General features: G+C 39.8%; 1 protein-coding gene across 2 annotated transcripts in view; it reads left to right on the top strand.

Moving 5' to 3' along the window:
- LOC110209091 (C-C chemokine receptor type 3-like) overlaps nt 1-15075 on the top strand; it is a 25672-nt gene extending 10597 nt beyond the window's left edge. Inside the window, exons 2-3 of one of the 2 annotated variants that reach the window (XM_020987303.2) lie at nt 9007-9075; nt 9886-15075. In XM_020987303.2, the coding sequence (XP_020842962.1) occupies nt 9897-10961 (1065 nt within the window). In that variant the 5' untranslated portion in view covers nt 9007-9075; nt 9886-9896 and the 3' untranslated portion in view covers nt 10962-15075. The remainder of the gene's footprint in view (nt 1-9006; nt 9076-9885) is intronic. The other variant, XM_020987302.2, reaches the window with a different exon arrangement.
- Nucleotides 15076-18787: the final 3712 nt, after the last annotated feature.

The following is an 18787-nucleotide window of genomic DNA, read 5'->3' as shown; positions in this document are numbered from 1 at the left end:
CTGGGCATGGCTCTTCAGGTGCTAACCAGCTGAGAAGACAACAGAGGTAAGGAGAGTGACACCTTCAGAGCTAAAAGCCCTGTCCAAAGTGTTTCCCACAGGGGCAGCTAGTGGGCGTAGTGGATAGAGCACCGGCCCTGGATTCGGGAGGATCTGAGTTCAAATCTGACCTCAGACACATAACACTTACTAGCTGTGTGACCCTGGGCAAGTCATTTAACCCCTTGGCCTAGCCAAAAAAAAAAAAAAAAACAACCAACCAACAAAAAGAAAACGAAGTGTTTCCCACAAGAGGAAAGCTACTAGCAAAAACAAAACAAAACAAAACAAAAAAAACAAAGGCCTGATGATCTCACTTCTAGCAAATATGGAGATTAGGGAGACATTTGCAGCCACTTGCATAGAGTGTGCCATATTTGGCTTTGGCTATGACCAAGTGATTGCTATCTGTGCTTGCTGTGCAGGCTGGCCTGCTCCAGAGAACAGTGGATAAAGGGGCTCAAGGAACATGTCTCCATTCTCCAGGTTACCAGAGAGAATGAAATATTCTTCTTTTTTTTTAATCACTAATTTATTTTTAGTTTTCAACATTCATTTCCATAAGCTTTTCAGTTTTAAATTTTCTCCCCCTCCTTCCCCACCTCCTTCCCTAAGATGGCCTGAAATCTGATATAGGCTCTACATATACATTCCTATTAAACATATTTTCACATTAGTCGTGTTGTAAAGAAGTATTAGAACCAATAGGAGGAACCACAAGAAAGAAGAAACAAAACAGAAGAAAAAAAAGAGCAAATGGTATGCTTTGATCTGCATTCAAACTCCATAGTTCCTTCTCTGGATGTAGACAGCATTTTCCATCATGAGACCTTTGGAGGTGTCTGAGATCCTTGCTTTGCTGAGAAGAGCTAAGTCTATCAAAGTTAGTCATCACACAGTGTGGCTGTTACTGCGTACGACGTTCTCCTGGTTCTGCTTAGAGAATGAAGTATTCTTTTTAAACAAAAGAAAGAAGGGCCAAAACTTTTTTAAAAAAAGGCTTTAAAGAGACACATGAGAATCCTGAACTCTGGACAATGGGGAGTAAAAGAACAGAGTACAGAGAAGAGGAAGAAGGACCACATGGTTTCCCATCCGCATTCTAAGCAATAGACTTGAGGCTTTTCTAGGAGAGGGAACTGATGGACCCTCTAAAGAGAAAACAGTTGACTGTCCCCTAAGGAATATGATGTGAATCCATAGGTACCATAACCTAGAAGACCATTCACAAAGAGTCCAAGGAAGGAGAGATGAGTGACTGTAGTTGGAGTCAGGATAATCTAGTTTCAAATATCGCTTCAGTCACTTACTAACTCTGTGACCCTAAGCGAATAACTTAACTTCTCAGGGCCTCAGTTTCCTCATTTCTAAAATGAGGGGGTTGGGTTTAATGTCCCCAGTTCTGAATCTATGATCCTATAATCTATCTCTGCATTCCTATAGGTCTGTGTCTTTCCCAGGGTATGAATTTGGAATAAGATGGAGAACCTCCCAAACCTTGTCAAATCTGACAACTACCACCCACTTCTGTTAATTCTTGTGAGCACAAGAATTCCAGAACATATTGCATAGAATTATGTCTTGGGAAAGAAATATAATCTTGGGGTAGCTGGGTGGCACAGTGGATAGTGGAGTCAAGAGGACCTGAGTTCAAATCCGGCTTCAGACGCTTGACACTTACTAGCTTTGGAACCCTGGGCAAATCACTTAATCCTGATTGTCTCACCAAAATATATGTGTATGTGTGTGTGTGTGTGTGTGTGTGTATATAAAATCTTAATCTTAGCAACTCAGGTGCTGCATGACTCATTGCTGCCTATTAAAAGGCATCAAAAGGGAATTTAGGAATTTAGGAAGTGAGCAGCTGGTTGAGAATATGATGTCTGAGGACCAATCATTGCCCTCTCCAAGCTTACCCACCATCTCATAATCGCTAAACTCAGTGCTCTTTTTCTCAGTCCTCATCCTGACCTAAACATACCTTCAGAAGGATGCTTTTAGTAGGTTTGTTGCTCTTGTTTAGTCATTTCAGTTGTGTCTGACTCTCTGCGACTCCATTTTGGGATTTTCTTGGCAAAGATATTGGAGTGGTTTTCCATTTCCTTCTTTAGCTCATTTTACAAATGAGGAAACTGAGGCAAACAGGGTTAGGTGACTTGCCCAGGGTCACACAGCTGGTAAGCGTCTGAGACCAGATTTGAACTCAGGAAGATCAGTCTTTATGACCTCCTCCTCTTCTTAGACACTCTGCTCTGTCACTTTTCATAACATGGTTCTCTCCTGGTTCTCCTCCTGCCTAGTTGACTGCTCCTTCTCAGTCTCCTGTATGGCATCATCGTCCATGTTGTTCCCTTATGTATAGGCGTCTATCAAGGCTATGACCTGGGGCCTCATCTTTTCTTTTTCTATACTCTTACTTGGTAATTTCATCAGCTCTTATAGGTTTAATTATCATCATTATGCATATGGCTATTCAGTCCTAATTGTTCTCTCCAGCTCCATTTCCATACCCCCAATCATCTGCTGGACATCTTCACTGAATGACGCATAGGCATTTCAAGCTCAAAATGTCCAAAATGGAACTTAGTAAGTTACTCTCTTCTTCAAACTTCCCAATATCTTTTTTATTTTTTTTTTGGAGGCAACTAGGGTTAAATGACTTTCCCTGCGTCACACAGTTAGGAAGTGTCTGAGGCTGGGTTTGAATTCAGATCTTGATTCTTGCTGCCCTATCCACTTGTGCCACCTAGCTGCCCCAAACCTCCCACTGTCTTCTGACAGTTCCATCATCCTTTCACTCACCAGGAGCTCTCCCTCAGCATCAACATCCAACCAACTGCCAAGGCTTGTCACTTCTGCCTCTACAACAGGGATTCTTAATCTGAGATCCATGAACTAAGTATTTGATTTGCTTTACAATCCTACGTGTTCTATGTATGCACTTAAAACAGTATTCTGAGTGTTCTCAGGCTTTGTCAGACTCTCAGAAGGGCCCATGACACAAAAAAGTGCTTAAGAACCTTTGTTCTAACTGGTAAGAATGGTCAGGCAGGTGAGGTTCAAGGTCCTTCATAAACTTACACGATCTGTGCAAGTTTCAGTCGAGTCATATACAAAATGAAGTCTGTGCTCATTGATTAGACACTTGGGGAAGGGAATACAGCATGGAAATGTATTCTACTTTAAGCAATGGGGTGGTTTGAGCTCTTGTAAACCTACTGTTTGTATGAGAGCATACTGAGTATATGTATAAGAGGAGCTAATTGATGCCATGGATGGAGCACCTGGCCTGGAGTCAGGAAGACCTGAGTTCAAACCTGTCCTCAGACACTTACTAGCTGTGTGACCCTGGGCAAGTCACTTAATCCTGCCTGCCTCAGTTTCCTCATGTATAAGATGCGCTGGAGAAAGAAACGGGAAACCACGCTAGTATCCTTGCCAAGAAAACCCCAAAATGAGGTCACAGAGAATCAAAACAACAACAACAACAAACCTACTGAAAGCATCCTTCTGAAGGTATATTCGGCAATGATAGAAATCATTCCCCACCCTTTTCCCCCACCTATATCCAAGCACTTGCATAGCACCAGTATTCAGACTTAGTCTAGACCACCTAACTTTAAAGGGATCACAGATCCAGAGCTAGAAGGCAACTCCAAGGCCACAAAGTTCAACACTCCAATTTTACAGTTTTACTTACAACTGAAGAGACTGAGGACCAGGGCAGTAAAGTTGTTTGCCCAAGGTCACACAGGTAATAAGCCCCAAGTTGGGTTTTGAATCCAGGTCCTCTGACTCCAGAACCATTGCTTTTTTCCCACTGTATCATACTATAGAAAACAATTCAGGGGTTGTGGCAATTCTGTACCAAATATTATCCTCATTGAAAATGCTAACAAGTTTTTAGATGGTTCTTGGAGGGAAGGAGCAGGTGATCTTATTATATAGAATCACTAACCTACTCATCATGGTATACTCTCTAGAAGTACTATACTTTAGACTTCATTTGTTGGTGGCTGCCTGAAATTGCCCTACAGGGATCACAACTTCAGAAAAGCACCCAAATCCCTAGCAGAGGTAGACCAGAAGCCCAGCTGGAGTAGAACTTCTAAAAAGATGTCAAGGGTCTATTTTCTTCTGCAGCCTGGATGAATCTCCTGTGGCCCTCTCCTAAGATTGGAAGGGAGAGTCAAGACAATGGCTACTCATATCTCTGAATCTCTTTTCTTTTAATTTTAGAGTGTGGCTTCCTCTTCAGTTTATCAGATCAAACTTCAATTTGTGGTTTCAAGTTCTGAAGGATGTGCTGTCTTCATTGGCTTTTGTATTTCGGTTGTAGTGAGCTTGATTTTCAGAGAGGCCTCATGCCACCTCTTCTAGTGAACAATCAGGGGAAATGCTTGGTTTCCTTTTTTTGGTAGGAAGAGTCTTCGGCCATAGTTTTAAAGCCCCCAATTCAAATCCCTTCTCATCTCAATTACTGTTCTATTTTTGGTACAGGCAATATAGACTGCCCTTCTAAGGTCTTATCTAGTGATGTTTTCCCACTGTTGTCCCCATTTGTCTATCTCTAGAAAGATGTTGGGTATTATTCCTTTACTTCTAGAAAACCTCTAGGTTTTTTAGGCCATTATGAATGAAGAAGGCAGAATATATTAATAATAGAAGTCAGGATTTGCCACAGAAACTCTCAAAGATTGTTTATCAAGTTGTAAAGGGATTACAATTTATATCAGCAGAGGAAGGACATACATCAACAAAATTGTGGATCCTACAAGTATTGAAGCTCAGCTTTGAGCATAGAAAGTTCCATATCTCATCCTTGCTTTTGATTAGAACAATTCATGACAAGTACTAATGAATGGAAGTAGCCTGGCATAACTTAAAAAGCACTGAACTTGAAGTCAGAATCCCTGGGTTCAAATTCCTGGCTCTAACACTTTCCAGCTAGGAGACTTTAGGCAAGTCATTTAAATTCTCAAGATGTCAGTCTCCTCATTTATAATGTATGAGAATTAGACACAATGGTCTTTCAGATCCCTTTGAGGTCTTATGTTTCATGATTATGAAGATAGTTACAAATATTGTATCATGACTAGCAAGACAACAGAACTGAAGGTTATGCTTCCTCTGAATTATTTGGACGATATAAGTAGGCACAAAGCTACTAATAGTGCCCTGCGCAGTCTTACACTACCCTATCTTTCTAGCCTTGTCTCATACTATTCTCATCTACATAGTATGTGAATGGTACCAGATTGTGGAAAATTTTTAATTCTAGGCAAAAGAATTTGAATTTTACTTGGCAGGCACTAGATTTTTGAGCAAATCAATCAATAAGATTAATATGGTAGCAATATAAAGGCTGGGAATGGAGAGATGACTAGTGGTGGATAGTAATTAGGTCTTGCACTAAGGGAGTGGTAGTAAGTATAGAAAAGAATGGATGGATGCTAAAGGCAGTTGAAAAGGTAAGTCTATAGGACTTGATAACTGATTAGATGCGTGTATGTGGAGAGACAGAGAGGGGAGAGAGAGAGAGAGAGAGAGAGAGAGAGAGAGAGAGAGAGAGAGAGAGAGAGAGAGAGAGAGAGAGAGAGAGAGAAGAGAGGAGAAGAAGAAGAGAAAAGAAGAGAGGAGAGGAGAGGAGAAGAGAGGAGAGGAGAGGAGAGGAGAGGAGAGGAGAGGAGAGGAGAGGAGAGGAGAGGAGAGGAGAGGAGAGGAGAGGAGAGGAGAGGAGAGGAGAGGAGAGGAGAGAGAGAGAGGAGAGGAGAGGAGAGGAGAGGAGAGAAGAGAAGAGGAAATGAGCCAAAGATTATATCAAGTTTATAAAAATGGAAGACTAGGTGAAAGGTGGTATCACAGACAAAAATAGTGATAAAAAGATTTAGAGAAAAGATAATGAACTTGGACAATGCTGAGTTTGATGTATTGGTATAAATGTTCTCTAGAAAACTGGAGAAGTATGTCCGGAACTCAGAAGAGAGGTCAGAGATGAAGGTATAGATTTAGAAGTCATCTCCACAAAAGTAGCTGTTGAAGCCATGGGAGTGTATGATATTGACAAACGAGAGACTATAGAAAAGGAGAAGGCCAAGGACAGAACCTTGGGACATTCCAAACTTAACCACCTTAAGGGGGTAAGAAGATACAAAGAGACAGAAGAAGAACAGTTAGAAAAGTAGATGGAGAACCAGGACAGTGTGGCATTTCTGAAGCCAAGAGTGGGTGGAGTCAATGGTGTCAAATACTTTGGGGGGGGGTCAGTAAGGATGTGCAATGAAGAAAGCCACTGATTTGGCAATTGGGAAATAATTGATGACTTGGAAAGAGAAATTCAGTTGAGTGTTTCAGATTACAAAAGACTGACAAGAGAGCAGGTGCTGATGAAGTCAAGGCATTGGGTCTACTTAACTTTTCCTCAAAATTTTGCAATAAAGGAAAGGAGTGATGGCATGGTAGCTAGAAGAAGTAGGAGGGTCCAAGGATAGTTTTTTTTTATTATTATGACTGGGTAGATATACGTATCTTTGTAAATAAATATAAATGAACCAATTGTGGAGATAGAGATTAGAGATACATCAGAGTGAAGGGGATAAATGATGGAGGCAAGGTCCTGGAAAAGGTAAGATAGAAAGGGATGAAGGGCTTAACCTTGATGAAAAGAAAGGACAACTCCTCTTCTGTGACCAGAATGAGAGGATTATAGTATCTAGAGTTGGAAGGAACCCCTGAGGCCATCAGTCCAAACTCTGATTTAACAAATGAGTAAACTGAGGCCCACGGAGCTGAACTGATTTGCCCTCGGTCTCAGTTGTAGCAATCATCATAGGTGGGATTTGAATACTGAATACAGAGCCATCACTCTTTCCACTGCACTCCAGGGTCTTATGTTTGCAAACTGTAACTCTAACTCCCCCTAGCTCTTACTGTGTATTTTTGTTGTCAAGCCTCTGAGTTTTGGAGTACAAGAAACAACTAAGTGCTGTAGCACCAAACAAGGAAGGAAGAACAGAACATTAGGGAGAGAACTGACTTTGGAGCAAAAAGATCTGGGTGGAAATTCCAACCTGGCCACATGCCACCTGTCTTACTTAGACAAATAAATCACTTTACTTCAGGGCCTGACTTTCCTCATTTGTAAAAAGAGGAGGTTAGATGGGGCAGCTAGGTGGCACCACAGTGCATAGAGCCCTCGGCCTGATGGCAGGAAGACTCCTCTTCATGAGTTCAAATCTGGCTTCAGACATTTACTAGCTGTGTGACCCTGGGCAAGTCACTTAACCCTGTTGGCCTCAGTTTCCTTATCTGTAAAATGAATTTGAAAAGGAAATGGCAAACCACTCCAGTGTCTTTGCCAAGAAAACCCCAAATGGGGTCACCGAGAGTTGAACACAACTGAAATGACCGAACATCAACAAAGTTGGGATAATCCCTAAGGTACCTTCCCATAAATCTACAATCTAGTTGAGAAGTTCTGAACAACAGCAAAGTAGAATGCTAAATGATCTGCTGGGAACGTGAGTAATGGAGTGTAGTTGGGGGCTTTTGGAAGGAAGAAAGGGTTTGTAACAATGACTGTGGAAAAGGAGATCGAGAAGGACTAATGAATAGCACTGAGGAGCAAAGTGGGCTCGTGTGCTGTCGGTTTCATAATGCCACTTCAGTTTTGTGACTTTCTCCAGGGGTGTTCAGCAATCTAGCTCCAGGAGCAGAGAAATCAGATGTTGGGGGTTACTCAGCTGAAGATTAGAAGGTTGAGAACAGGAAGAGGTTAGTCTTTCCTGGACTATTGCAATGACCTCCTGACTGATCTACCTGCTTCAAGTCTCTTCTCTACACTATCCATACTCTCTTCATAGCAACTGGAGTGATTTTCTAAAAGTGCAGGTCTGACCCTATCACCCCTATACTCAACAAAATCCAGCTGTGGATGTTGCTCAGTTAGTTTTTAGTCATGCCTAACTCCTTATGACCCCATTTGGGGTTTTCTTGGCAAAGATACTGCAGTGGGTTTACCATTTCCTTCTCCAGCTTGTTTTTATTTTATTTTATTATTATTTTTTTGTTTTTTATTTTTTTTTTTTCAGCTCATTTTATAGATGAGGAATCTAAGGCAAACAGGATTAAACGACTTGCCCAAAGTCACAGAGCTAAGTGTCTGAGGTCAGATTTAAACTCAAATCTTTCTGACTCCATGCCTGGCACTCTACCCATTGAGCCACCTAAAATCCGGTGGTTCCCATTCTTTCTTCTCTTTTTCTTTTTAGGCAGCTGGGGTTAAGTGACTTGCCCAGGGTCACACAGCTAGTAAGTGTCAAGTGTTTGGTCTGAAGCTGGATTTGAACTCAGGTACTCCTGATTTCAGGGCCGGTGCTCTATCCACTGCGCCATCTAGCTGCCCCAGTTCCCATTATTTCTAAGACAAAATATAACTTCTTCTGTTTGCTTTTAAAAGCTTTTACAATTTGGTCCCAACATTTCTTTCCAACTTCATCATGCATTACTCTCCATACTACATTCACTCTATGATCCAGCCAAACTAGCCTTTTCTCTGCAAATCTCATGCCAGACTCCACATCCCATATTTGTCTTTGCTCTAGCCATTCTAGCAGTGGACCAAAAAGCACAACTGGACCAGAGCTATTGTCCACTACCTCTATTCATCTTTCATATTTACTTTTTCATCACCCTAAGTCATTGGTCGCTTAGCCTGCTCTTTGGTTACTGCCCTCCTGGAAGGACTAAGCATCTCCCCCAGCTGCCATGCCATTGCAAAGAGTTTGATAAAAAACATTTCACTTCTCCAGAATAAAAATTTAGACTGTTTCCTAGTTCAGTATTTCTAGAAAGGAAGGATAACTGTCTTAGCTAAAACAATAGTTTGTCTCTGACTTCCTAGTATTCGGTTGATTCTTTTAAAAATCAATTCTACCTCCCTTGACTTTTTTTTTTTTACTATTAAAGGTCAGTGGTCAACATCTGGACAGAAAGTCAGAAGACTGACTCTACTACTGATTTGCTGGTTGATCTTAGGTAATTTGTTCATTTCTTGATCTCCACCTTAGGAATAAGGGATCTAGTAATCCTTGTTATATCTCAGAGAGATGCAATGATTTGGAATGATGAAAATCATAGAATTTCAGAGCTGATGGGAACTCAGTAACTGGCTTTTAAATTGAAGACTTCCCAGAGCTAGGAATCCACCCCATCCCAAGGCAGCTCATGTGACTTTGGCACAGCTCTCACTGATGGGAAGTCTTTCTTGAAATCAAGCCTAAATCTACCTCTTTACAAGCTTCCCCCAGCTTTACTATGAGATCACCCTTATGTTCTGATTGGTGTTGTTTGGCTATTTGCTCTCCTTTCTGTTTCTTCCCTCCCCAACCCGCTTCAGGTGCCTTCAGGGTCATTATTCCTATAGCTCCTTTCTCCTTCAGCTTCCAGTTCTTGGCTTCCTTTCTCATCACACTCTGCACACAACTACTGAATTTCAGTAGTTCTAGTTCCAGCCCTGGTTTTCCCTCCCCTCCTTCCCCTTACAGAACCTCTAAGCTTCTTTTGAGATCTGTAGGAATATTTTACCTTTAAGAAGTATAAAGCCTGTTTAATCATGGTGCTTCTATTGGGATATAGAATATTGCCAGAATTCCATTTTATTCCAACTACATGTTTAAACAAAGAAAAATTCTCTCTCTCTCTCTCTCTCTCTCTCTCTCTCTCTCTCTCTCTCTCTCTCCCCCTCTCAATCTCTCCTTTTAATGTCTATCTTCATTTCTCTGTCTCTGTTTCTCTCCTTTCTGTTTCTGTCTGTCTCTGTCTCTCTGTCTGTGTCTCTCTTTCCAGAACACAGCAACATGGCAACGTCTCTCATGGACGACAGTGAGGAAACAACCACGTTTGACTATGACTTTTCAATGCCTTGCCAAAAGATGAACATTAAGACTCTAGGAGCCAAGTTCTTGCCTCCTCTGTACTCCTTTGTGTTCACTGTGGGCCTGCTGGGCAATGTCATGGTGGTACTGATCCTTATTAAGTACAAGAGATTCAAGAGTATGACCAGCATCTACCTCCTCAATTTGTCCATTTCAGATCTGCTTTTCCTGTTCATACTTCCCTTCTGGATTCACTACGCTAGGAAAAATGACTGGGTTTTTGGTCATACCATGTGTAAGCTCCTCTCTGGCCTTTATTACATGGGCTTATACAGTGAAATTTTTTTTATTGTCCTGTTGACCATTGACAGGTATCTAGCTGTAGTCTATGCCGTGTTTGCCCTGAAAGCCAGGACAGTTACCTTTGGCATCTTCACCAGCATTATCACGTGGGGCTTGTCAGCCTTGGCAGCTCTTCCTGAATTTATCTTTCATGAGTCCCAGGAGGACTCGGAGGCTCATATATGCAGCCCTCGTTATCCCGAGGACAACGAAGACAAATGGAAACGCTTCCAGGCTCTGAGAATGAACATCTTGGGTCTTGCTATTCCATTGACCATCATGATCATCTGCTACACGGGAATCATCAAAAAGCTGCTCAGATGTCGTAATGACAAGAAGTATAAGGCAGTCAGGCTCATCTTTGTCATCATGATCGTCTTCTTTCTTTTCTGGACACCCTATAACCTCACTCTTCTTCTCTCTGCTTTTCAAGCATCTTTTTTTAGGGGGGACTGTGAGAGGAGCAAACAGCTGGACATAGCAATGCAAGTGACTGAAGTGATTGCCTTCACTCATTGTTGTGTCAACCCTGTGATTTATGCCTTTGTTGGAGAACGATTTCGGAAATACTTCTGTCACTTTTTCCGCAGACATATTGCAATCCATCTGTTCAATTATATTCCATTCCTGCTTGGTGAGAAACTGGAGCGAACCAGCTCTATTTCTCCATCCACAGGGGTGCAGGAGCTTTCTGCTGCATTTTAGGTCAGACTTACATCAACCTTCCCTAAAAAAGAAACATGGTGGAGACCATAGCTATTTTGGGCACTTTGCTGTCCAGACCAAAATTCCAGACTCCAAGCAAGAAATCTTGCCTCTAAGGGCAGCTAGGTAGTACAGTAGATAGAGCACTGGCCCTGGATTCAGGAGGACCTGAGTTCAAATCTGGCCAGAAACACTTGACACTTACTAGCTGTGTGACCCTGGGCAAGTCACTTAACCCTGATTGCCTCAAAAAAAAAAAGAAATCTTGGCTCAGGGACAAGGTCAAATACACAAACAGAAGATGGAACTCTCACAGAAGAAATGTGCTTTCCAATGATTCACTAATCAACAACTAACCTTGGAAAGCAAATGAAAAAATAAAAAGGTTTTTTGATGTCTTTCATTTTTATATAATTTTCCTGTAAGTTGCCCCTGTCCTCCAGAATAATCCCCTCTTGGGACAAAGAAAAACAATTAAGCACATCAGCTGGTAATGACTATATCTAGTAGGGTGTACAGTATTCTGTCCTAGTAATCTTCCACCTTTGTGTTCTCCAGGACCTTCAGTTTTCAGTAATGGAGGATTCAACTTCATTTTAGGGATGTTTTCATTTATATTGTTGTAGACACTGTGGAGCCTTTACTGTTGGTTCTGCTTATTTTACTCTGCAGCTATTTGCATAAGTCTTCCAGCTCTTCTCTGAATTCCTCATCTGTCCTTTTATATGGATAGTAATATGCTATTATATTCCTAAACTGTAATTTTTTCAGTTATTCCTAAATCAATGGATACCCACCCACTTTGTGGAAAGCAGACTTTAAATCAATTCTAGTCAAGAAACAATGTAGTTTGTTGTTCAGTAATTGCCAATTACAGCTTTGTAAACATGCAAGAAGGACTCTTTTTCAGTATTATTGTTTTCGATAATTTTTTTCAATTTTTCTATCTTCATAACACATTTAACGTCAATGAAATTAGTCTTGTGTATGTGGTTCCTCAATTATTTTATTTGAACATGCATCTCTCTTCCTCAAGAGTCAAAGTCTAATATTTGGCCTTTCTTGTTACGGAGCAATATGACTACATAGCATATCTATTTTGATGTTAATAGCATTCTTAATAGTTAACTGATTTGATACATATTTAGGCAAGGACAACTCATGGAGGACTTGATTGTCCACAATCCTGGGAGGGTGAGAGATTCTCTCCTTAAGAGGAAAGTCATAATGCTGCGTCTCCCAGAAGGCTTCGTGTCACCCCATGCTAACAGACTTGCAACCTATGCTCACGTATAGCTTTTTGGTAAGCGTAGTCCTGAGACTTTTCCCCTAAATGGCAAAGGTCACAAACACTACTTGAGTGTTTGTAGAAAACAAAGTACTTCCATGGGCCACCCACTCTGCATACATGATGAATGACAAGGCATTCTCCTGATTGAAATTACAGGAAATGAACAGCAAGTTGGTGGTCTCAGCATGAGAGCTACAAATCTCATACCTAGACCCTACACTTAACCTGAACAAAGGACACACTAAAGCCAGCCTGTGTCTCAGTTGGGCTAAGATCCTAATTATAAAAGGGGATTCGATAGGTATGGATAAAGGTTATTAGCCTTATGGACATTCTCAATATCCCTGGCTGAATCATTCATAGAGACATACAGGCATCTTTGAAACTAAGAGATATGTGGATTTGGTATTTCCCAGGAGAAAGTCGTGGAAGTCTTTTCATCCTAGTTTACAATAAAGAGAAGAAAGGAAAATACCAAGCTTGTATTGTAACTCCATGAAGCCAAACAGTTAATCTGTAGTGGGGGGAAAAAAAGAAATCAATATAACCAGTTTCAAGATTGATTTGACCTGACAATTAAGTCAAAATTGTTGAACTAGACATATGTTTCAACAGTTCTGAGCCTTCAATGATTTCCACGATTAGCTCTACGTCATGTTCCAGAAGAGATGCCCAGAGCTCACAAAAGGGAAAGACCCTTTCTTTGTGGTAATGAAGGAGACAGCCCAAGAGACTATACCAGAGAGAAGCCAGGGAGCCTTTGAAAAACAAGAATTTCAGGACTTCCACTCTTTTCAGCCATGATAAAAGGCCAGGATCCTGAAGCTTTAATACAGGTGTCCTTTTACATTTGAAGAACTTAGTTTGTTGTTCACAAAACATCAGACAATAGAATCTCTTTAATAAAAACTACTGGGAAATGAGACAGCTAAATAGCCAAAAATGGATTCAGGGTCATACCTTGTGCCATATACCACAGTTAACTCTAAATGGATTTAAGTACTTTTTTCAAAATACTGAAAGACAAAGGAATAACATATTCTCATTAACTCTGGAGAGAAGCAGCATTTTTATCTATGATACTTGTGAACTGTATGAACATTTTGTATGTATACCACGAGATGCTTGGGGCTCTGCAAAAAAAGCCATCCAGGTAACTCCAACGCTACTTTCCTTAAGCTTTCCAAAATGCAGGCCAAATGACATCATGGATAGAGTGTTGGATTTATAGACAAGAAGACTAGAGTTTAAATCCAGCCTCAGATACTTTACTAGCTATGTGATCCTGGGCAAGTCATTTAAACTCTGCCTCAGTTTCCTCATTTTGTAAAGTGAGGATAACACCTATCCCACAGGGTTGTCATGAGAGTCAAATGAGATAATATACATTAAGTACCTTGTAAATCTTAAAGTGCTATGTAAATATTAGCTATTATTAGAAATTTTTGTTATGAAATATTGATCAAATATTAAAAATAAGAAATCTAAGACAAAAATAAAGATAAAATCAATAGGTTTGATTAAGTGAAGATAAAAGGATTTTGTACAACAAAAATAACATTTCTAAAATTAAAACAAGGATACATATTGGGGAAAATAGTTGAAATAAATAGATCAGATAAAAATCTGACATCTAGAATTTGTAAAGAATTGAGAAATATCTATAAGACTAACAGTACTTCTCAATATAACAATGGTCAAAGGACATGAATGGAAAACTTACAAAAACTATAAATGGTCACATAAGATGGTCAAATTTCCTCATTTCAGAGATAAAACAAACTAAATATACCATCATGAACCCACCTGAATTGCAAATATAGTAAAATTAATGATAAAATCCAATATTAGAGGGGGGATTATGAGAAAAATAAACACTCTGGCACATTATTGGCGGGACTATAGGCTAAAGCAAACAATTTGAGAGCACGGCAATATACAAAGGGACACATAAAACTGATCACATGTTTTGACCTAGCAATTGAATTGCTGAGACTTTATCCTAATGACAAAATAAAAAAGGAAAATCAGACCTATCTGAACAAAAAAAAAATTGTAGTTGCTTTATTTTTTCTAGTTAAAAACCTGGAAATAAGCTGTACATCTAACAACATGAGACTATCTGGATATACCATAGTATATTATATTAATGTATGTGATATTATAATGCTATAAAAACAAATTTGACCTAGCAATACCACTAGGAAGTCTTTTCAAAGATGATTAGGGAAAAAGGAAAAAAGCCTATATGTTCTAAAATATTTATAGCAGCTATCTTTGTGGTGGTAAAGAACTGGAAATTGTGGGGATACCCATCAATTAAAGAATGGCTAAACAAGTTTGGGTATATGATTGTGATGGAATATTGCTGTGCCATAAAAAATGATGGCCTCGATGATCTTAGAAAAATATGGATAGACTTACATGAAATAAAGAAGAGCAAAATGAGCACAAACCAAGAGAATGTTGTACATAGTAACAGCAATAGTGTTTTAAGAACAATTTTGAGCAAATAAGTCTTTTTTACTATTATAAATACCCAAATTAATTACAAAGAACATATGAAGGAAGATGCTGTCTGCATCCAGAGAAAGAGATAAATAGAAGTATGTATAGAATGATTTTACATACATACATACACACATATACATATACATATACATATACATATACATATACATATACATATACATATACATATACATATTTGTGTCTAATGGTAGCCATCTCTAGTTGAGGGGGAGGGGAAAAAAAGAAATGTATATGATAACTTTATTATATATTTAAAAGGAACAGTAAGTTGTATACATTAGATTTGCAGTTTCACATGCAATCACATTTTTTATTATAGCATGTTATGGAAATGCTTGTAATTCTATAAATTAAAAATTAAATAAAAATTTAAAAAAATATGAAGCATCAAAGAAAACATGGAAAGAATTAGGTGAAGTGTTTCAAAACAAAAATCAATAGAAACAAAACTGCGTAATCAGAAGGAAGGAAGGGAGGGGGGGAAGGTGGGAGGCAAGAAAATAAGATACACAACAACCAGCCAGATACAAAACAAAAATATTGATTTTGCTTGGTTTTTTGTTTGTTCATTCATTTAATTCTATAGTTAAATCCTAAAGATTTATGCAAATGTGTATTTTTACCACTTATTTGACTCTTCATTTTTGTTAGAAATTATTAAGTTATAGGGTAAAAGAGGGAAAATAACTTAGGTTATAGGTTTAATAGGAATAATCTGTACATGTCATCTACAAGCAAATATACATATTATTAGAGCATAAGACAGCCACATCACACAATCGTGCTTATAAAGAATGACTCCTGTAGATGGGAAAGCAAACTGAATCCTATGGCTAGGAGACTTGAAATCCACACCATCTGTGAGAAGAAAATTTACCCTCTCATTACCAGATACATTTTAGGTTGTTTCTATACTACCTAGGACCTAAGTTATGTGAGATTTAGAACCTAAGTTATTGGAATCAACAAATTTAACATTTAAAAACTTTATTTTTGTTGGGAAGAAAACAAATCACCATACTCTCCCCTAGATCTCTTAGGCTTGTGTTTTCCTAGTCTTCAAATCAAGTCTGCTACTATAAAATGGGCATTTTGCTATAATTTGTCTCCTACATAGTCTGGAAAGGAAACCACCATCTTTCAAATCTGTGACAGCATTTAATAAGTCCCTACTTAGGCGGGTTGCCTGCCTCTTATTGCTTTGTTATCTTGTATTTGAGGGGATAATTTTAGAAGCTGAAGAGCTGATTAGTCTCTTCTGCTATTTTCTAATATTTAGCAGCCATCACTTTCAAAATAGATAGTTTTGTGGTTAAGTGCTACCACCAAGCCACTAAGAAATGAAAGAAGAACCTTCTCACTTCTATCTGTACTCCTCTGGGCACTGGAGAGCATGCAGCAGACCAAGATGCAGGGGTCCTACCCCTTTCCCCCACCCAGATCCCACCAGGAATAATGAGCCTCAGAGAACATTAAGTCATGGAAGCCTTTACCCTTCCCCCACATTGCCTATCCCCAAGTCTCCCTCTCCAACATCCAACCTTCTTGTCATTGCCACTTTTCCCTTTCCTCTTCCCACTGGATGCCAACTCTTATCCTTACCCTTGGGAAGAGAGCCTAGAGCACTTGTTTTATTGTGAACCTTGGACCCATTTCCCCTTACCGAATAGTCATGGGTCTGGGCCCCTCTATCTCCCTAATTTTGGGGTGAACATTGCTGCTTGATGACGAACAGCCAGTCACCATCTCCACTCCTTCCTGGAAGACAGCAGACCACTAGGCCTTACCATCTGCCCTGATACTGCACCCTCTGGACAAGAGATGCGAACCATGGCACCCTTGGGTAGTCTACATGAAGCACAACACTCTCACATGCAGCCAGAAGTAGATTAAAAGATAACTGGCAAATATTTAACAAGATAAATAAAAACACAACATAATATAATATGGATAACATTCATTTGTGGTTTTCTAAGTTAGTATTCAGGAGCAGGGATTCATTTCTACTTGAGTTTGACGCCACTGCTCTGGACCACTGCGACACCAGGACTTACCATCTACACTCTAGCTCAGCCCTAAAGCTCCTTTGGTCTTTTCATCAGTCCTGCAGCTGAGGTGGCCTTCCCAATCAGATGTGAGCTCCTGGAGAGCAAGGGTTATCTCACTTTTGCATTTGCATCCCTGATGCACAGCACAGCATTTATCACATGTTAAGCACATAATAAAAAGCTTTTTCATTCATTCTATTCACCTATCTACCCATTCGATGAGTTGTTTATTGAAGGACATAGTATAGCCATCTGGGTCCCAAGATGATGGAGGCTGCCACATGAAACTGCTTCCAGGAAGGAATCTTCACATCTCTCACATGTGCATTAAAGCAAACAATAAAATCTGAAGGGGACTTCTCAACAGTGTATTTTTTGAGACTAGGTTGCCCTTGTTTATATAGGGGAAAAAAGCCTCACTTCTTTTGCTACTTAGCAAATTCTTGCTTTCTTTGATATGGCCTTGAAGATCGGAGGAGCCCTGATTGGCCAGCATATACATAGCTGTCTTTTCTGAATTTATAATTTGTGGCCTTAAAACCATGTGGCTGTTATTTTGGACAGGAGACCTATATTAGGCAGTTTCCCTTAATCAACCTAAGGATGACACATTCAGAAATCTTTAGAGATGGCTGCTATCTCAGGGTGGAAAGTTTGATCAGGGCAGAAGCTATCCCAGAAAGACTTGAAAGAAGATATTTCTTGAAACAGCTATCTTAGGGGGTAAGTCTGTAAGGGGTGGGGAGGGTAGGACGTGCAAAGCCCAGTTTGACTTCCTGAAAAAGTTTCAAAAAGGAAAACAACTGTTGAGCTTTTAATGTGCCAGCTAAGAGGTTATGACCTAGTTCAAAGAAAACTCTTAATTAACATGTAAGAGCAAAGTATTTTTCATTCTTTCTCCCATCCCATCAGGGTGTTGTTCCAGGAAAAAACCCTCCTATGGTGAATTTTCATAAGTCAAACATGTAATTACTATTAATTTCAATGGAAATTCTCCCTGTGTTCCTAAGTGCCTAAATTTGAGCCCATTTTTTGCTAAAAAAAAAAAAACCACAATAAAACCACCAAAAACTATTTAAATGGACACAAATAAATGTGAGACATGGGCCCATGAACATACTCCTCATCCCATTCTACTCAGAAAGAGCTGGTTTCCGCCTCCATCCAACTTTGCCTTTATTTTTCTCTTTCCTGAGATATCCCAATTGGACTCTCCTCACCCACTGGGAGCCTGGATCTTGAAACAATCCACAAAAATCCAAGAACCCTTGAGTTCTCCCTGTTGGGATCCAGAATCAGTCCCCATCTTGACCCTATGCACTAAATGGAAGGGTTGTTGTTTCAACTTCTCCCGTTCAGGGTTTTCTTGGCAAAAAATACTGACGTGGAGGAAGTAGTTAAAACCCTGCTTTCGGGGCTGCTGTCAAGATGCCAGAATAAACCTCTGCAGGCTTAATACTTAGGCTTCTCCTGATTTGCTGCCTGTCCCTGGAAGGTCATAGGGAAGGCTGGGGGGAGAAAGGGGGCAGTGATCATCCCAGCTGGGATTCATCAATCCTCAAACAATGATAAAGCATTTTTGTTTTGTTTTGTTATGAGAAGAAACCTAAGTCATGTGGCTAACTATGTAACTGCAAAGAAGATGGCATGCTTGAGCAACTGTTATGGCACCGGGCTCCTTCAGAGGCACACAAAATCCAAATTAGTCTTTACACATTCAAAGAAACACCTTGTAAGCCAAGGCAGGAGTATCGCATGAAGCTCCTTCTAAAGAGGAATCCTGGTAACCCCAAATGGGCATATCTCAGAATTTGACTACAATTCACTAAAGTGTTTTTTCTACTTAGGGACTTTCCAAAGATGGGGAATGCATTGTTGATTGTATTATACAAGTAATGAATGGATCCTATTACACACAGGGTTCATCACTTAGCCTGGAAACATGTGAATCATGA

Source organism: Phascolarctos cinereus, unplaced genomic scaffold, assembly GCF_003287225.1.
Source record: "Phascolarctos cinereus isolate Bilbo 61053 unplaced genomic scaffold, phaCin_HiC Scaffold_1;HRSCAF=81, whole genome shotgun sequence".
NCBI lineage: Eukaryota > Metazoa > Chordata > Mammalia > Diprotodontia > Phascolarctidae > Phascolarctos > Phascolarctos cinereus.
The sequence above is the reverse complement of the archived record's forward strand: the minus strand, read 5'-3'. Positions and strand labels throughout refer to the sequence as shown.